This window comes from Protopterus annectens, chromosome 15.part0 (genome assembly GCF_019279795.1).
Source record: "Protopterus annectens isolate FY-2018-M chromosome 15.part0, PAN1.0, whole genome shotgun sequence".
NCBI lineage: Eukaryota > Metazoa > Chordata > Ceratodontiformes > Protopteridae > Protopterus > Protopterus annectens.
The window spans coordinates 33,938,459-33,964,024 of record NC_056749.1 but is presented as its reverse complement, the minus strand read 5'-3'; the positions used below and the strand labels follow the sequence as shown (position 1 = coordinate 33,964,024).

Here is a 25,566-nt window from a genome sequence, read left to right as displayed (position 1 = left end):
ATCATAAGCATAACTCAAATAATAATAGGTAATTATACAAGAGATGTTACTATATACATATATATGAATTGTCATGTCATAGTTTTGGTATCTTAAGGATAAGTCTATAAAGGTGAGGAGTATTCCATGTGTCCACAGTGGTAAGGAAAACCTTCTACACTGAGCATCTAATAAGTAACGGCATCGCACCCAAGACTAAGGATGTTATAACTTCTCTATACTCGACCCTTAACAGACCACTAATAAAGTACAATGCTCCCTTCTGCATGTACCTCACCAGACACCTGCAGACAGTAGCTGGAGAGACGACAGAAGTTTCTCATCAAGAAAATTCAGGGCCTCGAAAACATAACCTACATGGAAAAACTGAAAGCCCGGTACTCTGTATTCTAAAGGCTGCTGAAAGGCGACTTGTACCTGGCCTACAAAGCAGTCTCTGACCCTGCCCTAATGGAATTGCTGCACATCTGGCGTTGCTACCTGTCCATGTTTTTCTGGACTATCCAGAAATCAAATTGATTCTCCGGTAGTCCAGAAAGCACTGTGCAAAAGTCACTAAATGATGACATATATTTGAGTTACAGACTTAAAATCTTTCAGAAAATGCATTTTAAGACAAACCCTTTTACTGCAGGAACTTTCTAAGTTTATAAGAGGAATATTTAAAATATGTCCCTATTTTTGGGCCTTTAGCCCATTTAGGTGATGCAAGCTCCTCTATAACCATATTAGCACAACGTAGACAATTAGATGGGAGATGGTAAATTCACCCCTGCTGTGGATGGCAGCCTGGCACCTATGTCCCTCATGGACAGTGGCAGTCAGTGCTGATGATAGCCTAGCTCTGCGAATAACGACTGTCCTGGACCTTCTATACAAGGTGAGTTAGAGAACACAGGTATAACGGGATCGGAGACAGGCTTGTAAAGGGTCCTAGGTGTATTAGCCTAATAACCTCCTATGAACCGGACGTTGTTAGGAAATTTGCATTCCTGTCCATCCTGAGTCATTTGCATGTGACACCACGCCCCTGGAACTACGTCACCCATGGCGGGAACACCCACCGATGAGTAGTCCAGCCCATAGGAGTACTCAAGTCTGAAATAACCGACTACACTTCCAGTATCGCTTTTGTTTGGCTTGTTGGACGTAAGATTCGGTGTTGAAAGAGAACGCTTTTCCACCCGGACATACTTCAGCGCTGGATTTGCAGATTACTCGCTTTACCACTGTCAGTAACGTAGTTGCCAAGTTAGTGGTAAGGTTCCACGCGACTCGGTTATTCGGTTGTGTGTAGCTGGTCCTTTCGGTAAAACAATAATTTAACATTTGCAGTAATCGTGATGATTACAGTGGGGAGTTAATCTTGCCTTAAGTTAATTAAATATCATTTGGAGTTAAATAAGCTCGGTATTGGCAGACATTGGGTTGTTTAATATTTAGTCATAGTTTTTACTGACACCAAGCCACAGCAGTTTGACGTGTTCATGTGCTTAGTGTCTGTACGTAGAAAAAACATATTTTTGGCAAGCTTTTCGTTTCTTCTCGGTTCTCATGTTAGCTTCTTTGGGAACGGCTGGTGTAGCTGTGTGTGCCCTGAGGTCCTGACCCGGTGTCTGTATTGCCTGATTGGTTTGTACTGGTTTGGGAGCATCGCTGACAGTAGCACCGACGTTTGATAGCTGAAGGTCTGTTAAACATCCAAAAACTAACAGTGACGAGTGGCAACATGCATTTAAGTTGAAACGTAATTGGCAATTTTAGTGATTCTGGAGTTCTTATATGTATGTATAATATGTTTTGATGTAAATGTATGCTTTGCTGTGTTACGTGTGTAATGCAGAATGTATTTTCTGTGATTCACTCTCGAAGAATGTATGCAGAACCAGTTTAAATGTTTGCATTGGAAATTATTTCTGTGTTTTAGGCAGTGTTGGTGATTATCCAAGAAGACGGAACTGGTTATGTTGCTTGTTTATAGTATGCAGATTGAGGGAATCCAGCGCAGGTCTTTTCCTACTAATTTTGGTGTTTTTCCAAGTGATCTACTTTTTTAGCTGCAGTGAACAAAGGCAAACTTTGTAGTTTTCAGAATAATAAGCATGTAGTTATTTATGCAGCTACTGCATATTTCTTTTACAGCTGATATGGTATTTATTATTGTACTTGTACTGTATGGGTCTATATTTGTCTCATTCCCTTATCTGCTGATTGGAGATCCAGCCTTCCCTCATTTAAGTTCACAACTGAAGGATGTGTGTTTTGATTGCTGATGACTCAAATTCACCAGAAGCCATCTTGAGATTTGGCATAGATTAGTGATCATTTTATGACTCTGCCTCCTGACCTCAGAATGCAAAACCAAACTTTTGCATTAAAACCTCATTAAAATGTACCTCTACAGTAACCACCTTTGTAACTGCGACCCACCTTGCTGAAATCACACCAACTCCTAGAGTTTACCTTATTGAACTCCCAGATATGCTCAGAATTGGTCCAAAATGATACAAAAATCACTGAACCCACAGACATTGCCAACATACTGGCAGACAGGTTCAGTGCAAACTTCACCCCCCTCTCACCCCCTAAAGGAGAGATAACTATCCCAGCGGAGTGTAGCCTCCCAGACATCTCAAATGCGCAGGTGAAAGCTGCTCTCTCTAAAGCTAAAAACACAGCATCAATGGGACGGATGGTGTCCCGGTTGTGTGCTACACGAGCTAAATGTGGAATTAAACCCGCACATAAGGCAGCTGTTTAATCTCAGCCTTACCACAGGATCGTGCCCAAGGAGTGGCGTACGGCAACTGTGGTCCCACTCCACAAAGGTGGTGCCTCTACGGACCCTGGTAATTACCGCTCCATAAGCTTAACAAGTCTAGTCTGCAAAGCTATGGAGAGGATCATAATGGAGCTCATAAACAAAGATATAGGGGACTTGCAGACATTGGACCCGACCCAGTTTGGCGTCAAGGGAAGATCATGCCTTTTGAACTTGGTCGACTTCTTCGAAACAGTCACCAAGGCCATTGATGAGGAAAGGCAGTCCATACAGCCTACCTTGACCTTGCAAAGGCTTTCGACACAATACCCCACTCGTGTATTGTAAAAAACTTACCAGCTTAAATGTAAACCCATATGTCACAAGATGGGTTGCAAACTGGCTTAAGGACAGAACCCACAGGGTTAGAGTTGCTGGCGCTATGTCAGACTCCAAGCCGGTCACAAGTGGTGTCCCACAGGGCTCGGTCCTTGGGCCCCTATTGTTCGGCATCTACTTCTCAGAAGTACAGGCCAACATGGGAGGTCTTTGGCTGACAAAGTTTGCAGACGACTGCAAACTGGGCCATAGTGGAAAGTGCATCGGACACGGATATCCTTCAGAAGGGACTCACGGAAACAGATAGCTGGTGCCAGAGCCATGGCCTGAAGTTAAATGCCAAAAAATGTATAGTCATACCCTTCGGGAAAAACAAGGTAACCCCAAGCTACCATATAGGTGGCAATCCACTAAGCACATAAGAGGTTATCAGGGACCTGGGGACCCAGGTTGACAGTGGCCTTTCTTTTGACACTCACGTTGCTAAAGTGGTTAGAAAGACCTTCTACATTGCCCACCTGATCATGAAGGGATTCACATCCAGATCTAGTGAGGTCATTGTTCCCTGTACTCTTCACTTATCAGACCAGTGATCGAGTACAATGCCCCATTCGGGATGTATCTCACCCGACATCTGCAGCAATTGGAGAGACCCTAAAGTTTCTCACCAAAAGGATAAAGGGACCCCAAAATCTGTCATATGCTGCCAGATTGAAGAAACTCCAGCTCTATTCAGTCGCATACCGTCTGCTCAGAGGTGACATGTGCCTGACATACAAGGCCATGTCCAACCCGGAATTAATGGACATGCTCCACCTCAAAAAATCCAAATCCACCAAAACCACTAGAGCAAGCGACTTAAACCTTAGCACGGATATAAATAGGACGGGCTGGAGGGATAGATTTATCACTCAGAGACCCCCTATGCTGTGGAATAGAGTCCCGGTCCATGTGAGGCAGAGCACCTCGCTGGCTCTGTTCAAGAGAAATCTTGACCTGTTGATGGGAGATCGTAGGTTTACCCCGGGAATCATCTCTGTGTCACTGCTGGACAGAGGCACAACAAACTAATGGGTACAGTATTTTTTCATATAAGGGGTGGCGTAAGCCACAAAAATTCGGGCTAGGCTTATAAATGCCTTGGGGCAGATAGCCTAGTATAAACCTATGAACCTATGCAGACCGTACTGTTTCTACCTTATGCTCTGGGTTTTACCAACTTGTCTAACAACCAATGATATCTGCACATATTGTATATATTGCTAAGACCTGCAAATGCTTTGTTATATGTTCTACTACACTGAGTAAGACTTCTGTATAAATTTCATCTACTATGTTTCCTATTATGCTACTGTAAAGTTCTTTAGTTTCATCTCATTTTATACTTTTGTAACTAATCTATGTCATTATTTTCCTTACTGTAATGTCTGGAGCTTTTCTCCCTAGGACTCTGCTGAAAACGGACACCAGTTGTCCAGCTAGACTATCCTGGTAAACCGATGTTAAATAAATACAGTTTTTTCATTCCATCTGCTGTAAATATGGTTGTTAGTCACATTTATCTATTCTTTGAGTTATAGTCAGATATAATGTAATATATGTATTCTGTACATGGTTTATTGTATTAATAAATATATTCAACATAAAGATAATTATTAGTATAGTCTGATGCTCCTTTAACCTTCCACACCTTTCTGCACCATTTCAGTTTTTTTTAATATTTTTTTCTAAAAATAGTACATTTTAATTTGAAAATGAAATTAATGTTGAAAATTTGGTGAGTACCAGTTCTCTCTCAAATGTGAGACATAGGGTACTTGACATCAGTGAGGAGAGGATGTTAGAGACAGTGTACCATACGGTACTTATATTTTCAGAATGCACTAATAATGCTGTTTGTTTTGGGTTACCACAGTTGTTTAGAGGCGTAGGTAATGTAAGATCAGAGCAAACTGCTTTGATAATCTTCACACATTTTTGTGATGTGTATGTAGTGTTATACATATTATTTAAATATAAATTGTGTTAACACTTGTATATATTTGGGATCTAGATAATAAACTTAATACGTTTTGATAATGGCACCAAATTTAATGTGTGCTTTAGGATGGTGGAATATTTTTGCAGAAGTATCTGAAGAGAAGTGTGAAGTGGCAAGATATAAGTGTACAGTAGTATTGGTATGTGTACTGCAGAGATTACTTGTTTTTAATTAGACTGTATTAAAAGAATGTGCAAGTATTTAGGCGTTTGACTCTAAGGCTTAATCACAATATGCTATTCTCCAGACCCGTGTCCAAAGCTAAGAAAATATAGAGCTGTTTTTTGAAGGATTTAAGTGGAGCTGCTCACTGTACAGCGGTGGTTTCCGTTGTCCTGTTTAGTAGCAAATGTTTAAATTGTAAAATTTACCTATAAAGCTAGTACTTGGGCTTTAAACCTGTAACACACAAAAGCTTTGCATGGAGCTGAGCTTAGGGTAGCTAGTTAGCACATCGAACAGTAGTAATAGCATAATAGCTCTGTTGTAACATCTGACCTTATCTTTAGACCGTACTTGGGTGACCTTTCTATAGACAGTACTCGGGTGACCTTTCTAAAACAAAGTCCTTAACTATAATAGTCCACCCCTAATGTGGGTCCAGACAACATGGTTTTCAATTTCCTTAATGTTTCTGGCCAGCTTGGTAGATATGGGCATCCTGAGACAATGTAGTAATTGTCTCGTGTACTCTTAGACAATCTTTAATCCATAAGAACCAAACACAGTATGAGAGGTGTGCATAAACCAAACACAGTATGAGAGAGGTGTGCATACATAACTTCCTTGGAGGGAAAATCTTGATTACTAACAAGGTTGTCAGGAGCATACATATACTACATCCTTCACATGTACCGCTCACTACACACACATGCTGCCTTATGCTGAGGTAAAAACCTTCCATTGTAAGTCATCAAATGATGACACCTATCCACGATAGTCACTAAAGCATGTATTAAAAGCAGCACCAAGCACCACACAAGCCCACACCCAGTAGTCCCCAAAAATGGCTCCTAGTTTGCAGTCATCTGCGAACTTCGTCAGCCAGAGGCCTTCTGTGTTAGCCTGCACTTCAGAGAAGTAGATACCAAACAGGAGAGGACCCAGGATGGAACCCTGTGGCATTCCACGTATCACTGCCCTGAGGTCAGGTTTGGAGTCTGCAACTTTTGCAGTGTGGGTTCTGTCAGTGAGCCAGTTGGCAACCCACCTTGTGACGTAGGGATTTATACCTAGTTTAGTGAGTTTAGCTATAATTCCAGAATGGGGGATGGTGTCGAAAGCCTTGGCGTGGTCAAGATAGGCTGTGTGAACCACCTTACCTTGCCTCAAAGAAGTTGATCAGGTTCAGGAGGCATGATCTGCCTTTCACAAACCCGAACTGGGTGAGATCCAGAGTTTGGGGGTTATAATGTCTTTGAGTTCCATGATGATATGTTCCATGGCCTTGCGGACCAGGCTCATCAGGCTAATAGGTCGATAGTTCCCAGGATTAGTGGTGGCTCCCCCTTTCTGGAGTGGGATAACTGATGTTCTTGTGTTTCACTGTTGCAGTCATTACATTTGGGTAATCTGCTGGCAGGTTGCCCTCAGTCAGACTGAATTCCAAAATCTTGGGTCCTGCGTCGTTTGCTGTCTTCTCTTCCATGACATCAGGTCGTCAAGGGTATAAAACATGCAGCCGATGCCATTTTCTTTACTTTTTCTTGCCCCCGGTGTCAGGTGCCCCCAAAAAGGTAGCAATATTATAAATATATATATATATATATATATATATATATATATATATATATATACGTGCATCAATATAAACTTTACCTTCATCTACAAGCAAATACACCACATAGGTTGTAGAAGATGGAGAAGGAAAGATAAACTGTAGAATGGCAGGGGGATGGCGGGAGGGTAACCTGGACTGCAACAGTGAATACACTCTAACATCTACATTTATGGTAAGTGTACACAACTGTACTATGTTCTTCGTGTTTCATTGTTACAGTCATTACATTTGGGTAGAATCCCAAAGCTATGGTCGGGAGGCTGGAGCTAAACAGCATTAGGTGAGGCTATAAGGCCCTGCAGCACTGCAGTGGCAAAGCCTGCCCTGGACTTAGAGTAGAGAGGCAAATGGTAATGCTTTATAAAGGTGTGAGCAGAACTCCAAGTAGCAACCTCTAGAATGTCCTTGGTTGGTACTCCTCTGAGAGAAGCTGCTGAAGTAGCTGCAGCTCTTGTAGAGTGAGACCTAATGCCCTTGGGCACAGGTTTGCCATGGTGTAAGTAGCAGAAATGGATGCAATGGCTTATCCACTTTGAAATAGCCTTTCCTTCTGATCCTGCAGCATATGACACTAGTAATTGCTCAGTTTTTCTTAGAGCTTTAGTTCTGCTCAAGTAGAATCTTAGCTGTCTGTGTATGTCCAAGGTATGTAGAATTCTCTCCCCTTTGTTCTGCGGATTTGGATAAAAAGTTGGCAGATGAATTGTTTGGTTAAGAGCCACACTGGAAACGACCTTTGGCATAAAAGTAGGATTTGTCCTCAGAGACACCCTGTCCGGGTAAAATATGATAAAAGGCTCTACAGCCATGAGGGCCTGTAGCTCTGAAACTCTTCTTGCTGAAGTAATTGCTAGTAGCAGAGCTGTCTTCCATAAGAACTTTATATCAGCGATAGCAGCTGGTTCAAATGGCGGCAGGGTGAGCTTTTCCAACACACAATTGAGGTCACATGCAGGTAATGGTGATCTTCTAGGAGGCCTTAAATTTTTGGCTCCTCTAAGATACTGCTTTAGTAAAGGATGAGAAAAGATTGGTGGCTCTGTATTGTAATGAGCTGAAATGGCAGAGGCATGGATTTTGATTGATGAGAAAGATGGGCCTTTGTCAAGCATCTCAGTTGGAATATGTGGTTCTGCTGTATCAGTTCCTTGTGCTCGATTCCAAGCACAGAATTTCTTCCATTTGTCAGCATAAGATTTTCTAGTACTAGGCATTCTGGCTTCCAAAATGACATTCATCACAGCTTTACTGAGAGGTGTCGTGTGTATGATTACAGGATTAGCCATGCTGCCAGGTTCAGAGTCTGTAGTTGATTGTGCAGGATCTGATTGTTTTGCTGGGACAGTAGTTGTGGTTTTTGAGGCAAGGTCCAAGCTAGGTATTGAGACAAGTTTCTTAGGATTGGGTACCAAAATTGGCGAGAATCATGCTGTAAAGGTGCATCTAGCAATTTAGTTTTAACATAATCAGGCAAATTTTGTTCCTTTAACCAGGCATGCCTCCTAATCACAGATCCAGTAACTGCGGCCCTGCAAGAGGCCTCTGAAGAATCAAAACCACATTGCAAAGTATGCTTTCCAGCTTGTTCAGCTGCATGCAATAATTCCTGCAATTCTTTATTTTCTGCACATTCTGAAATCAACATCAATTTCTGTTTCAGCAATCCCATAACATGTTGTTGGTACTTAAGCATATGAAATTGACAATTTAAGGCCGATTGCTAAGGTTTCAGATGTATAAACCTTTTTTCCCCATCTGTCCAATGCTCTAGAATCTCTGACAAGAGGGGGTGGGGATTTTTACTCTTGAGGCCTCAACTCCCTTTGGACCCTGTGAAATAGTTTCAGGATAAGCAGCAGGGTTTCTAAATAAAAATTTATGTAAGTCGGGGACTCTGTAACATCTGTCAGGCTTACTGGGAGCCGGGAGGTAAGGAGTCAGGGGTCAAGCTTGACTCCGAAAACGCACCATCCACATTGTCTAAAACAGGGGGGATGGCTAAAGGCTTGTGCTGAGGGAGAAGGAAATCCCTGAGCCTCTTCTTTGATTCTGAGAAGTCTTGACTCTCCCATTGAAAATGTTCCCTCAAAGTATGCAAGGTTTCTCCAAATGGATAACCCTCAGGAGGAGATGCAGATGGAATAGACTCCTCAGCATCAGAATCCTCATAGGGAGGTATAGATAATTCCTGATCAGAAGAGGAATCAGAAGAAATAGAAACCTGATCTGAAGATTCATAATCAGTGTCTTGCCTAGGCCTCTTATCTGGAGGGGGATGGGTACCCCTGCTCAAGGTAATAAGGTTTTCAGCCTTTTTGATCATCTGTTTTTTAGGCATAGAGGCCTGTGCACGTGGCTCATGTGTCATTTTTTTAGGTTTAGAAGTTGCTTTGTCTTTGGTTTTGCAGCTGTCGTCGGTTTGATGTACAAACGTTGAGGTCTGAATACACCCTCAGAAGCCGGTGCCTGCTCACTCTAACATCTATATTTATGGTAAGTGTACACAACTGTACTTTGCTGTGCGACATTCAGTGGGCACAAAGCCTGATGCGAGGCTATTATTGAACATGGTGCTTAAGTGGGGAGCCAGTTTGTTCTGAAGTTCATGCAAAACGCAGCCTGGGATGTTGTCCTGTCCCATGGATATTATGTTTTTGGCTTTAGAGAGTGCAGCCTTTACCTGCGTAGTTGTGATTACAGGGACTCTGCATTCTTCTTGTATAGATATGGGCCCTTTAGGGAGTGAGAGGGGGGTAAAATGAGCACTGAACTGATCTGCCCGGATGTTGGCAATATCAGTTGGTTCTGTAATTTTTGTGCCTTTGTGCTCTAACTCAGAGCAGATCTGGGTGTTGCCATCTAGAGTCTTGACATAGCTATAGAATGCTTTGTGGTTGTCCTTGGATTTAGTGGCAATTTTGTTTTCGTAGCTAGCTTTGGAGGATCTTATAAGGGAACTCAGCTTCTTACTGATGGGATTTTACTCTTTTGCAACAGTTTCTTCTTTCTGTTGTACAGTTTGTTTATGGCAGGGGACCACCAGATTGTCTTCCTTTTTTTTGGAGGATAGCGTCTTGGTTCTGTTTGGGATAGCACGATCCATGCACTTGTGTAAGTGCTTATAGAGTGCATTTGTGTAGGATTCAGCAGTTGTAACTGTATTGCCCATCTGCATGGGTGTCATACAGTTCACCACTTCTGTCTTAAGAAGCATGAAATTGGCTTTGGAGAAATTTTTTACTGTGGTTTCCTTAATGGGGGGTGGGGGCGGGATGTATATATATTGTGTGTGTGTATGTATATGATGTCTGCATTACAGTGGGAGGTAGACAAGGTATTTGAGTTGCATTAGGGTGACTTGCTCCATGGATAGAATAGTTAGTAGTTTATAGGCATAACAATGTTATTTGTGGACAGTAGCGTCAGGAAGTGTTAGTCTGAGTAGAGAGTGCATAGTAGTATCCTTGGACTCGCTATTAAATAGCATGTAGTTAGTCTTCAGTGTGCATACGTGCGCGGATACAAGTGTAAGTACACACAAATGTACATGTGTGGATGCTTTTGAGTATGTATGTAAGTAATTACAGAGTGTGTGTGTGTGTGTGTGTGTGTGCGCGCATACAAGTGTAAGTACACACAAATGTACATGTGTGGATGCTTTTGAGTATGTATGCAAGTAATTACAGACCGTGTGTGTGTGTGTGTATACATGTAATATGTAGAACGTGTTATCAAAATAAGAGGGTTGCCATTCATTTAACCAAATGTAATTTTGTCTTATTTTTGGTGTATAGTATTTTTGTTTGTATTTGCTGTGTAGCAATGTATAGCATGAATAAAAAGACTTAAACATTTGCATATGTTGCGCATTAGTTTTACATATATTCTCCTCTCCCAGAAAAGTAAACTCGATGTTAAATAAATTGTACTATTACGCAATTCTCCTTGAGTGAACAAGCTTTATTGTGTTTTGCTTTTAGGGGATCTTCAGAGACTGAGGACTTGCAGTACAGTCTTCAAACATGACAGCACTGGTAAGGAAAGAAAAGAATATGTATAGATTTTCCCCTTGTGTTTTCAGTATCTGGTTATATTTACTGTTCTTTTCTTTAACTTTAGGGTTCAAGTAGTCAGTCAGTCACAGAATATGTCGTCAGAGTTCCCAAGTAAGTGTTTATTACTTAATTTGGAGTATGCTGTACACGATTCCCAGTTCTTGTAAAATATAATTTCTATCTAGTCTATCTTGGGGAATATGTAAATTCTGAGTTTCTACTACTGAATTCATGTCTTCCGTACCAAATATTAAGCTGTTTATTTATAAAGCTCCATAATAGTACTTGCCATCATAATTGGTGGCGGATCCAGGAATTTGCAGAAGGGGGGGGGGCACAGTCTCGATAGTTGACTACCGGGGTGGAAGCAAGAAAGTGGGACACAAAGCTCTGACATCACGTGTGGAAAGACATCACTTTACATTCAGTTACACATGATTTTACTGTGTGTGTGGTAGCAGGAAAAAGTAATTCCTAAACAGCACATCTGTTTTCAGTGCATGCCTGGAAAAAATTGCTGACCATACCAACTCACATTCTCCTTCCATGGCATAGTGGGCATATGGACTCTTATAAACTTGTAAAGAATCCCACTGAAGTTGGAAATAACCACAGTGAAGTCTACTTTGTTGTTAAACATAAAATATATACCAGACATTAGGATAAATTAGTAAAAGCTTCATTTATTGATGTATCAAACTAAACTCAAAACTTTCTTTAGCTGACCATTATGTTTTTTTATTGTTTACTGTTCTTTCTTTGGGTTTAAGCACAACTAATTTTCTTTAACAAAAGTCCTACTGTACCTTCTCTTCTTTCAACAAATTCTGGAGTTGAGTAAAGGAGGGGGAGGCAATGCTGGTCTCCAGGAGTTCAAAAATGCTGGTTGTCTTCTTTCTCAAGTCAAAGTTCAATGAAACAAATTGTTTTTAGGTCAATGGTTTTCCAAGTTCATGGCCATCTGAATTTGAGTAATTTCTTCTTCCAACTCGTGGTCTTTGACAGTGAACTTCTGTCCTGTTGAACTTTCACTGAGCTTGGATTGCAGTCACTTCAGCACTGGGGAAATAGTTCTAATTTGGAGAATGCACTACTTTCTACAAGTGTGATTTATAATTGGAATAGTCTTTGTAGCAATGACCATTTTTGGGAGTTGAATATAAGCTGACAATTTCCAATACAATTGCTGCTACCTTGTTTTCCACAGCTGCTGGCAACTTAAATGCAGCAGTGTTATATTATCATTTTGCCAGATTTTAAAGAATTCAACAGATGGTTCAGCCTTAAGAAAGCTTTGTGTCCATTTAGCTTCACTGTTCAGGAGGTTTGGCTGTAGTTGGAGAACACCATCATTGTACATGTTAGTGATGTTGGTGTCCTGGTTAACTTTTGTCTTTGGAGCAAGTGAGTTCTGCTCTGGTACTACTCTGAATTCTGTGATCATTTCTCTTCTGTTTGTCAGGTTTTCTACATTTTTTATGTCCATTTGTATCTGCAAGTTTCCCTTAATACAACTCATGTTCCTGAACATCTGTTCATCTTTTGTTGTCTTCCATTTCTTTGCATTGCTCATGTATACATCCCTCCTGAACTTCTCTTGCTATCACCTATCAAACTCTGCATTAAAGTTTTACATAATGTACCCTGCTCTCATCTTTAGAGAGCCTTCTTTCCTCAGCCACTTTTAAAGCCTTCACAGACAGTCATTTTGCCTTCTTAATCTTCTTTCTATTTAGAATTAATTTTTTGCAACTTCCTGGGTAATATTTCAAACTTCTGTCCATAGTTCATGTACTCTGTCCAGCATGCCTATTCCCTGACTACTGGTACTTCTTACTTTGTATGCTGCCTGTGGAGTAGAGGACTTCTGTGATGGTAGTGCTCTGACTACTGGTACGTTTTACTTTCTATGTTGCCTGGGGAGTAGATGACTTCTAGGATGGTAGTACTGACTTCTCTGATGGTACTTCTATGAATTTCTCTGTTGCCTGTGGAGTTTATGACTATGATGTTAGAGCTTTGACTGCTGGTACTTCACACTTTCTATGCTGCCTGTGGAGTAAAGGACTTCTGTGGAATTTCTATGTTGCATGTGGAGTGGATGACTTCTGATGGTAGAGCTCTGACTACTGGTACTTCTTACTTTCTATGTTGCCTGGGAGTAGATGACTTCTATGATGGTAGTACTGACTTCTCTGATGGAACTTATGAATTTCTATGTTGCCTGTGGAGTGGATGACTTCTATGATGGTAGAGCTCTGACTGACTACTGGTACTTCTCACTTTCTATGCTGCCTGTGGAGTGGATTACTTTTGATGGTAGAGCTCCGACTACTGGTGGTACTTTTGCTTTCTATGCTGCCTGTGGAGTAGAGGACTTCTGTGATGGTAGTGCTCTGACTACTGGTACTTTTTACTTTCTATGTTGCCTGGGGAGTAGATGACTTCTAGGATGGTAGTACTGACTTCTCTGATGGTACTTCTATGAATGTCTATGTTGCCTGTGGAGTTGATGACTATGATGTTAGAGCACTGACTGCTGGTACTTCACACTTTCTATGCTGCCTGTGGAGTAAAGGACTTCTGTGGAATTTCTATGTTGCCTGTGGAGTGGATGACTGATGGTAGAGCTCTGACTAATGGTACTTCTTTTTACTTTCTATGCTACCTGTGGAGTAGAGGACTTCTGTGATGGTAGTGCTCTGACTACTGCAGTTTTTACTTTCTATGTTGTCTGGGGAGTGGATGACTTCTATGAAGGTACAGCTCTGACTGACTACTGGTACTTCTCTTACTTTCTGTGCTGCCTGTGGTGTAGAGGACTTCTGTGGAATTTCTATGTTTCCTGTGGAGTGGATGACTGATGGTAGAGCTCTGACTAATGGTACTTATTTTACTTTCTATGTTGCCTGTGGAGTTGATGACTATGATGTTAGAGCTTTGACTGCTGGTACTTCACACTTTCTATGCTGCCTGCGGAGTAAAGGACTTCTGTGGAATTTCTATGTTGCCTGTGGAGTGGATGACTGATGGTAGAGCTCTGACTAATGGTACTTCTTTTACTTTCTATGCTACCTGTGGAGTAGAGGACTTCTGTGATGGTAGTGCTCCGACTGCTGGTACTTCTTACTTTCTATGTTGCCTGGGAGTAGATGACTTCTATGATGGTAGTACTGACTTCTCTGATGGAACTTATGAATTTCTATGTTGCCTGTGGAGTGGATGACTTCTATGATGGTAGAGCTCCGACTACTGGTACTTCTTTTTCTTTCTATGCTGCCTGTGGAGTAGAGGACTTCTGTGATGGTAGTGCTCTGACTACTGGTACTTTTGTGTTGCCTGGGGAGTAGATGACTTCTAGGATGGTAGTACTGACTTCTCTGATGGTACTTCTATGAATTCTTATGTTGCCTGTGGAGTGGGTGTCTTATGATGGTAGAGCTCTGATTGACTATGTTGCCTGTGAAGAACATTAGTGGTATTTATCATACTTTCTATGCTGCCTGTGGAGTAGAGGACTTCTGTGATGGTAGTGCTCTGACTACTGCGGTTTTTACTTTCTATGTTGCCTGGGGAGTGGATGACTTTTATGAAGGTACAGCTCTGACTGACTACTGGTACTTCTCACTTTCTATGCTGCCTGTGGAGTGGATTACTTCTGATGGTAGAGCTCCGACTACTGGTACTTCTTTTACTTTGTATGCTGCCTGTGGAGTAGAGGACTTCTGTGATGGTAGTGCTCTGACTACTGGTACTTCTTACTTTCTATGTTGCCTGGGAGTAGATGACTTCTCTGATGGTAACACTCCGACTTAATTAGTAGTCGGACTTTGTCAATGTTATACCATCTAAACATATGTATAAAAACATTCTCGGATGTCTTTCTATGTTGCCTGGGAGTAGATGACTTCTCTGATGGTAACACTCCGACTTAATTAGTAGTCGGACTTTGTCAATGTTTTTATACATATGTTTAGATGGTATAACATTCTCGGATGTCTTTCTGCAAATATGGATTACAGAGGAGTAGTCTATCGGGATGTCCCTATGCATGAACAGCAACACTAAGCTGTTAAGGCGCTCTTGTCCCATGGTACTCCGGAGTTCAGACTTTCAGTTTTAAGGCTGAATTAGCCCTCTCTATTCCAGCAGTTGTGACTGGAGTAAGCAAGAGTGTATTTAATACAAACAAAATGTTTGGGAACATTTTGACATTTGTTTGTGAATAGGTCTGCTTCAAATCATTTAGGAGTGCAGAATTGTGTGATATAGCCTCCCATGTCCTTTTCCACAGTCCAAGCTCTTGGTGGAATGTTGTTGAAGGAAAGTCAAAAAAATGTTTAAGTGAACTCTATCAAATGTTAAATTGTTCAAGTTTGATAGAATTAGAGTCCTTGAATTGCTGTTGATGCCATTGTAGTGAATTGTCTGGACAGTTTATGAATGAAGTGATCCAGAAAGGGAATAAAAATTGCTCTTCACCAGTACTCTTCTGAAGTCTCTTCAGCCACATTGTTCCTCAGTCTGTTTGCTACAGACACGTGGAAGGGGTAATTCAGTATTATTGCATAAGCTCTCCATTTCTGACATATCTCTGAAGATATTCCTAAACTCATTCTCAATGTTTGCATGAACAGCCTGCAGCTCATTAAGGACACAGCTGACATGCTCATATGCATACAGTATGTCTTGTGACGATCCGTGCAGAGGTTTGCTAAGGGGTTTAGTAAAGCCAGACAAGAACCTTGCTGGCTGGAAGGAAACAATAAAGCAAGACTTAGTAATTGAACTGTAAAGTCCACTGGCATCTGTCAAAGTTTTTCCATCCCAGTGCGGCCCTCTGTTATTCATAATATTGTCTAAACAGTGAATGAGTGCTTCATACATATGATAGAAGTCATCAAAGGCTGTATGTCTCTCCACCCATCTGGTCTCTCACAGCAACTTCAGCTTTTGTTTTTCTATAGGTTTTTTGCCACTTGCCTTTTGCTGTAAGTTTATGTACTGCACTGATTCCTCTAGACATCTTTGCCTTTTTGGGGAGTATTTGAAAAACAAACCAACTTCCTTCACTATATTTAACATTATTCTTACTTCTGCAACTTGGCAAGCCTTTGAAAGTACAAGGTTCAACTGGTGGCTAGCACAATGGAAAAAAATAGCATGTGGTACTTTTTCTTGAAACAAAGCTGCACATCCTTTCTGTGCTCCAGCCATGTTTCTAGCACCATCAGTGACTTCATCTGAATGCTTCTTACTGACTTCAATAACAGTACTTCTCTCACTATCTATGTTATCTGTTAAGCTGCTGACTTCTGTGACAGTACTTTTTTCACTGACTTCTCTGATGGTACTTCTATGAATTTCTAGGTTGCCTGTTGAGTGGATAACTTCTATGACAGTAGACCTCTGACTGACTACTGGTACTTCTCTTACTTTCTATGCTGCCTGTGGAGTGGATTACTTCTGATGGTAGAGCTCCGACTACTGGTACTTTTTACTTTCTATGTTGCCTGGGGAGTAGAGGACTTCTATGATGGTAACACTCCGACTTAATTAGTAGTTGGACTTTGTCAATATGTTAAACCTTCTAAAGATATGTATAAAAACTATACACGACAGGAGAGAAAGTCTAACAAACTTTTTTGTTAGTCAAACACTAAGCATTTCATAAGGGCCTCTGTGGTCATACCGTACTGTAGTATGTCACAAGCTTAGTCATACTACTGTTAGATTCCTAATTAAGCGGATTAATAAGTAGCATTCTTCTTGGATGTCTTTCTGCAAATAAATTGATTACCGAGGAGTAGTCTATCAGGATGTCCCTATGCATGAACAGCAACACTAAGCTGTTTAGGCGCTCTTGTCCCATGGTACTCCGGAGTTCAGACTTTATCAGTTTTAAGGCTGACTTAGCCCTCTCTACTCCAGCAGTTGTGACTGGAGTGAGCAAGAGTGTATTTAATACAATCAAAATGTTTGGGAACATTTTGACATTTGTTTGCGAATAGGTCTGCTTCAAATCATTTGGCAGTGCAGAATTGTGCGATATAGCCTCCCATGTCCTTTTCCACAGTCTGAGCTCTTGGTGGAATGTTGTTGGTGAAGGCAAGTCAAAAAAATTTTTAAGTGAACTCTCTCTATCTAATGTTAAGCTGTTCAAGTTTGATGGAATTAGTGAGAGTCCTTGAATAGCTGTTGATGCCATTGTAGTGAATCGTCTGGACAGTTCATGAATGAAGTGATCCAGAAAGGGAATAAAAATTGCTCTTCACCAGTACTCTTCTGAAGTATCTCCAGCCACATTGTTCCTCAGTCTGTTTGCTACAGACACGTGGAAGGGGTAATTCAGTATTATCGCAGAAGCTCCCCATTTCTGACATATCTCTGAAGATATTCCTAAACTCATTCTCGATGTTTGCACTAACAGCCTGCAGTTCATCAAGCACACAGCTGACTTGCTCATATGCATACAGTATGTCTTGTGACTATCCTTGCAGAAGTTTGCTAAGGGGCTTAGTAAAGCCAAACAAGAACCTTGCTGACTGGAAGGAAACAATAAAGCAAGACTTAGTAATTGAACTGTAAAGTCCTCTGGCATCTGTCAAAGTTTTTCCATCCCAGTGCGGCCCTCTGTTATTCATAATATTGTCTAAACAGTGAATGAGTGCTTCATACATATGATAGAAGTCATCAAAGGCTGTATGTCTCTCCACCCATCTGGTCTCACACAGCAACTTCAGCTTTTGTTTTTCTATAGGTTTTTTGCCACTTCATCTGCTTGGACGGAATAAAAGGGTCCAAGAGGCTGTTGCTTTATATCCTTTATTATCTGCTGTTGAATGTATTCTTTAATACAGTCTAGCAATTCATTCTGTACTGTTTTTGAAATATATGTTGCATTCTTTTGGCATGTCTGCAAGTGGGCTTCTAACTCTCTATCACCAGCATCAATTCGGAAATCAACTAGAGATCTGAAGTTTCCTTTGTTGGTTGTACAGTCAGATGTGCAGTCATCTCTATGTCCACAGAGTGCTATCCCTTGCCTTCCACAGTACTCCAGACACTTTATAATAGAGGTCAGTAGAGCTCTGGATTGGTCACCTGCAGCTGTGAAGCATTTGAGCAAAGTCCACTCTTTGACTTGGATTGTCACTTGTGATTCGGAAAGCATGTAATTTTGCCTCAGATTTCTTGTGGTAATCTAATTCTGAATGTCGCTGAATATCAGCTTTGGCATGCTTCCAATTACAATATGGCTGCTCAATGAATAACTTTGCACGTTCTGTCTGTGCTGGTGTTGGAAATAACACACAGGCTAAACAATACAGCCCATCTTGTTTCACTGAATATGCCAGAAAATGATAATGGTCTAGCCATGACAGCTGACATTGGCGAAGGGAACTTCCTGACAAATACTTTACAACAGGAAATAGTGTCACACACATCTGAACTATGACAATCATCCTGATAATAGGACATAATTCTGTATTTTACCACTACTCTCACCCACAAATGACTTGCCCTCAGAGACTGAACCGTCTCCGTGTTTTATGACCTTTCTGAAAAATTTGAAGAGAGACTGTTGATGTAGTTCTTGCTTGGCTCCTGAAGACATGGCACCAGTTTCTGCTGACATACTGCAGCTCATTTCAATACACAAAATAACTTCTTTGGTTATCTAATGTACAAAATAAAACTGTGTCAAGTACTGATCACTTGGCTAATGGCCGCAACATGTGTTCATTATGCTGAACAAAGAACGCATATAAAACGCTTCACAAATGAATGCACAAATCTGTTCTTTGCTTTGGCATGTTGCAATTGCTTTACAAAACTCTGTCTGTGGGTGCTATACTTCTATTAGCCTTCACACATTCTGGCATTACATAACATTTTCAGGACAAATAAAGGGCCTATGATAGGTCAAAACTATAAGCATTTTGTAAGCAATGAAAGATCAGAATGTACAAATAGCCTGAACTTCTGCCCCGTGTCCACAGTGGTGAGAAAGATATTCTATGTGGAACAACTTATAAGTAAATGTATGGCATCCAGATCCAAGGAAATTATAACCCCACTGTATTCAACCTCATTAGACCAACAATTGAGCACAATGCACCATTTGACATGTACTTGACTAGGCACTTATTTTCCATATAATGGAGCGGCTGGCATGTCCTCAGAGGTTCCTCAAAGAGCATACAGGGTATAAACAACATGTCTTATATGAATAGACTAAAAGGCCTATCCCTTTATTCTGTATCCTACCGATTATTAAAGGGTGACCTGTGCCTGCTCTACAAGGCACTCACAAATCCTGACTTGGAGCTGCCACACATCTGCAAGTCCAACAGCACAAGGGTCAGCTGATCTCTGGATCTAAACTTAGTCAACCAAAACGTGCAGGAGAAACAGCTATGTGTCTCAGAGATTGCTCTTACTTTGGAAGAACCTTCCACAAGGGTAACGTGAAGAGACAGCAGAGAAGTCTCTGAAGGCAGCGAAGAGCTTGCCATAATGCCAGAAGCTTTATAAACTACATGTACATGTTTAAGTCTGCCTGTACTGCCACATCGTCTGCATACAACAGCTTTGTTGCTCTGACCCCTCCAACCTGTTTGCTGATGTAGTCCATTACCACTATCACAACCCTGCTGTGGAGCATAGGCTGAGATTATGAATACTGTCCTATCATTACACTGGAGTCTGATTGCCATGAGTCTGTCATTAATTCTGATGATATCCCACACTGACTTCTGAAGCCTCTGTCTCACCACAATTCCTACACCATTTCTAGCCTGTCCACCTGAGTAGTAGATTCTGCATCCCAAGCCGAGTGGCTTTGCTGCTCTGCCCTTCCATCTCATCTCTTGGGTACATAGGATGCCCAGCCTCCTCTGTATCATCATGTCATCCACTTCTAAGCTGCGTGAACCTACATTAAGTGTAGCAATTCTCAGTTCATGTTTGGCAGGTTGGTTGGTTTTATGTCCAACTTTCACTCAACAGAGATATCCCAGGTAACCCAGGCTGGGCAATTAGACACCGGCCAGTAGCCTATTGATCCAGGGCTGCTGGGCTTTTATAGCGGGCACACACTGGCCAATAGGGGCACATATACCCCTCCCACCGTTAGCATGGGTCCCTGGCATGGGTCAGAGTAGGCTGGGTCCTCGACCCACTTATCACCAGTAACTACCCAAGCCCATTTTTGGCAACAGTCAACATGACCGAATCACCTACAGCCATATTTTTACACCGTTGAGTGGCTAGCCACGGCGCGCAGTTTGTGATTAGTGTTCTCCTATCTTGAGGATACTGTGCACCACAATAGATGCCCAAAGCGGTTGGTCTTTTTTTTTTTTTTTTTTATATAACTCTTCTCCCATTGGGCACCTTGTAGAGTCTGTGCTGCTGCCCACAGCTCCATTCATTGGAGAGTTTGAGATGGAAACACTCAGCATGTTTTTCAGACATGGAAGAAACCCCACAGAGACACAGAGAGAACATGCAAACTCCAAACAGGCATTAGTCGGAGGTCAGGATCGAACCTTGTACCTTGTGTATTGGAAGCGAAGACCTTAACCACTAAGCCATCTGGTCTCTGATCTAGAACTTCAGCAAAGGATAGGAGATAGGATGCACACTGCGGGACAGGCGAAGAAATGAGGACATAAGAGCAGAAGCCAAAGTAGCTCCAATTGCAGAAAAGATCAAAGAGAACAGATTACGATGGTATGGGCACATGTGCGGAAAAGCAGAAGACAATCTGGTGAGGGAGATTTGGGACAGACAGGAAGAAGGTAAGAGGAAGCGATGGTGTCCAGCAAAGAGGTGGATGGATTGTGTGAAAGAAGATCTGTGACAGGCAGGCATGAGTGTTGAAGAAGGCAGAAGTGGCACTGAAGAGAGTTGGCGACAGTTAATACGATACCCCGACCCCATGTAAATGGGAAAAAAGGGGGATGATGATGACATGTTTAAGTACAGAGCCATACATATCATTCCAGAAGGCCTCTATATTTTAGCAGTAAAGGAGGGTTTCTGTTTAATATAAAAATAATTCACATGCAAGCCAATCTTTAGGTTTATAACTTAATGAAACCGACATCACTACAGTCATCAGCATAACAGAGAATAACAAATTTCTCTGAATCTTATGTTTGTGTACGGATAGCTGTCAGAAAATACTGATTCAAAGACCTGAAATATAGTATTTATTTACTGCTTTAAAACTGATTAAAAGCACAATTCCAGTGCAATGCATTCACATACTTTTACATTGATTTTAAAAGCACTACGCAATAAAAAGAAAACAAAATTCAAAACAGAAAAAAAAAAACAAGAGGCTGTTTAAATATGCCATAAAATCTTCGTTCATTTTTACAAAACAGTACAAACCATTAAAGGTTTAACATAACCTCAGGGCTTCTGACAGTTATAACTTAACTTGAAACCTTAAGGTTTCAGCATTTATCGGAAACGCATACCGATATTTCTAAATTATTAACATTTCCCTGGTTACTGACCACAATTTTAAGAGCTTAAAAAGGATAGCGCAGGCACACCTTTCTCTAAAGTTCACATAAGCAAATCTGACAAAAGAATTACCAACTAAAAGCAACTATAATTGAGTCAATTATACACACACACACAATGTGTGCATCTATGAATGATTTCTTTAAAAGACAGATGAGTTAGAGTTTCAGAAATGGTGCAGCGGGCTATAAGAGTTATGACAAGTCACGTAGTATGACACAAGATTAGGGCTTTAGCCTCTCCTCACAGTGGTCTTTCCTAGTATGCTGGCTGTCATGATAAGACCGAAGGCAGTAGCCAATCCCTCTACAAATATGTGGATTACAGAAAAAGAAGGTCAGGAGTATAGAGCCAGGCAACCCCAAGAGGGGTCTTCAAGGAGCAGATGCTTATGCCCCCCCCCCCCCACACACCAATTATTGTAATCCATCATTACTCAAGCGAAAGTATCATACTATGGGTCAGTATAACAAACGAATGCTCCATAAGTAAGCTTACATTTCTGTTTCCCTGTCCATGTTACATGATGTAGTGGCCATCACCCGAATCTCTGAACAATACTTTATCTCCCCACTTTATACAGCATTGCTCTGTGGTGTTTTAATAGTACTGATGCTCTTATGACACAAACTGTTTAAGTAGTTCAAAAGCTGATCTCAGCATATGCATTTCTACTGAAAAGTATAATTACTAAGAGGCATCCCTTAAATGCATCCAGGATTTTCACCAGTATCTGTAACATATCCAAGCACTATAACTGTAAACGTCTTGTAAACATTGACCTTCCTACAGAAAGCTACTTCCAGTATTGAATATTACACATAAGGTTACAGGCTCAAAATCAGTGATAATATTTTTATTCAGTGGGAATTTCCTCTGAGAATGGCCCCTGGATCTCATTTGCCCTGCATTTAGCAGTGTTTTGCCCAAAATACAGCCATACTGTTTCCTACAGACAGCTGAGAGGTGAAATTATGTCTGGCATAAAAGGCATCCTTGGATCACGCTCTGATGGACTTTTTGCATACCGCAAAATGAACAGCACCAGAGCTACTCGATTTAAGGATTTAAACATTGCTTGCAACTTAAACAGGGCATGTTGGAGGGACAGTTATGTATGTCAGAGAATACCCTTTCTCTGGAATAGGCTTCCCATCCATGTGAAGCAGTGCAGAGCCCTTTCCTTACCCTATTTAAGCAAGGTGCAATCTCGGACCAGTGGATAGAAAATCAAAAATTCACTCCTGGTCTGACACCTGTATGTCTGAAGGACAGTGACAACCATTAAAGTCGTGGCCTAACTAATAACCTCTAAGGCACAATAACTCATGGGATTCATTCGGGTTGCATGGCTAGGTTTATAAAGGCCATAATGATTGTTAGCCTAGTATATTACACCTATGACCCTATGAATGTTAGTCATGCTCTGTAGTGCTATTATGAATCTCAGCTGCCATTCCAAGTTAACAGTCAATAATGTCTTGCAGCAGTTCCGCAACACTTGAAAGGAATAACTTAAAAAATAAAGGCACAAGAATGGTGACATCCTATTACATAACAATTATTAAATAGCACTCTACAACAAAGTAAATAGACAGTAAAATAAATAATTATGATTTGGACCATATAAAAAGGTCTGTTGAAAATTCATAGTTTCATAGATAGTCCAAGGCTATTGAGTATTATGACCATTTAAGAGGTGACAATGATTGCCAATTTAAAATGGTACAGACGCTGATCAGGAGAGAAGAGCAGTCTCAGATGCTCTGTTTAAGGGTGGCTAACTGTGGACTAAAGCGAAGCGAGTCCATCTTTTGAGAAGCTAAGGTAGTGGGCAGTAGGGCATCCCTAAGTTCAGGGATTTGATAATTGACCCCCGATAGTTGTCTAATAGTAAAAATATGCATGTGCTGTTGTACTTTACATCTTGTTTTCACAAGCTGTGACCACCAGACCTTCTTCGACTAAGATATGAAAAAAAAAAGTTATTTTACAGTATACAGGGAGAATAGGAAAATCAACTGTCCCCTCTCGTTACTAGAGCGCCACAGGAGGGAAAGATAATGATGCTTTTTAGTTTATATAGTTATGTAATTTGTGTTGCTTTTTTCAGTAGGATTTATTGTTTTATCGAACATCGTAAACTAGATCAAAATAATCTGATTCCTCCAATTTCAAGTAGGTGTGTGTGTCCTACCCTGTAATATGACCTAAAAGGCCAAGGTATCTAATAATGTCTACAAAATTGTAGACACATACACCCTTGCATCTTTATACACGAAGATATAACCAAAGACAAAACGTCCCAATTAAAGACTGTGCGTCTAGTCTCCAATGCAGACGCCTAGATTTGGAGTGCTCCAGTGTAGCAGTTATTATCCAGCCACCTTATGCACTGCAAGTATAGCAGCTGTTATCTACAGAGTGAAAAATACAAAGTTTTCGATCTGGCGGTTATCATGCTGCCCTACTCACTGCAAATGTAACAGCAGTCACCTTATGGAGTTTGAAATTACTTTTAACGTTTATGATCTGGCACACAGACTTACAGATGTGCATGCTTTGCAACTAAAACACATCTCCAACTGACGCACTCCAAACCAGTATGCCACACACGATCCAATAGGCTGAATCAGGAATATTAAAATAACCGTGCTGTCTGTCATAGCTAGTCTGCGCTGTCGACTGGGTGTTATAATTAAATGTGCATCGTAATGAAGTGCGCGTTTGCAAATTGCTGTGCCAGGTAATAAATGTAGTTATGCATAATGTTAGGTCATACTGAAATAACATGTTTTACATAAAATTCAGTAGGGTAATGTGTTAACTATATAGTGGCATTAATCTTGCTGTATATGGGTTAATTTTTTAAACCTTTTTAAACCTTTCAGCATTTGTATGATGGCAAAATGGGAAATTATGTTGAAGGCCATGACCAGATCAAGATATGCCTCGTGCACTGCATGTCCACCATCTACAACCTCTGTAACTGTTTTGAAGAAATTTACCAGGTTAAACAGAATCTGCCCTTCACAAGCCAAACAGCTGGGGGGTCACGTCTGATGCTATTATTGCTGTTGCAGTTTATAAGGCTTAGTTCCCCTTTTTTTAAAGGTAGGAACAACATTAATCTCCAGGCTTTGTTCCCCTTTTTTTAACCTAAAGCTGGTAGATATCTACATCTCATACTCCCCATTTCTGTAGCTCCTACAAAACACTAAACAATACTTTCCCTTAGAGTTTGAGTTCAACTTACCTTCTTGCCCAGATCTTGTCTTGCAGTTACTGATACTTTCCTGCTGCAATCAGTTCTCTTGCGCCCTCCCCCATCCCACATATCCTTCCCACCTCCATCCCAGGTATCCTTCCCTCCCACTTTCCACCCCCCCTAGCCTTCCCACAACCCCTCTACCTATCCCCTCCCCTTTAACAGGATTTCCCCCCTGGAAAGCTTAAAAGAAGCCAATATGGTATGTGGCACCATTTTTAAATCTAATAACCAAGAAAGGTGGTGAAAAATCAACCTGTAAGTCAAGATCCAATGTAGAAAACGGAGAGCCGGTCGCATCAAAACTTAATGCCAAATTTAATAGAATCTGGATTAGCGTTTATTCGTTGAGTGGATTGTGTGGTTTTTTTTAATAAAATTTGGCCTTAAGTTTTGATGCGACTGGCTCTCCGTTTTCTACATTTTTAAATCTAAACTTTCAAACTGTGTGTAACTGTTGGTATATGGCCTTATTTTACTTTTGCTGATTTTGGTTTGCTGGTTATAAAACATTCTAGTGCTGACCGTTAGAGAGGATTTGCATGCTGACACAGTATAGACCTCTATACCTCCTCTTCTGCTGTACATAGGATTTGTAAAAAGACCTACCAGCTTCTTCTTGGAGCTACTAAGGTCCGTGTATATTGTAGTGGATTTTTTTCTTGGAGCTAGTAAGGTCCGTGTAAGCTGTAGTGTCTTTTTTTCATGTAACTTAGCCTGCTGTTAGGCGATCAGCAAAAGGACACCAACAAGGGTGGTTGTATCGGCTTCCTATTGGAA

The 25,566-nt window shown here is 41.0% G+C and overlaps 1 protein-coding gene across 1 annotated transcript in view; it reads left to right on the top strand.

The window, feature by feature from the left end:
• The first annotated feature begins 1,197 nt into the window (after window positions 1-1,197).
• The window catches only part of GTF2F1 (general transcription factor IIF subunit 1), a 903,716-nt gene continuing 879,347 nt past the window's right edge, over window positions 1,198-25,566 (top strand). The window contains exons 1-3 of the mRNA XM_044057223.1: window positions 1,198-1,688; window positions 10,902-10,955; window positions 11,041-11,087. Coding sequence (XP_043913158.1) covers window positions 10,944-10,955; window positions 11,041-11,087 — 59 coding nt within the window. The 5' untranslated portion in view covers window positions 1,198-1,688; window positions 10,902-10,943. The remainder of the gene's footprint in view (window positions 1,689-10,901; window positions 10,956-11,040; window positions 11,088-25,566) is intronic.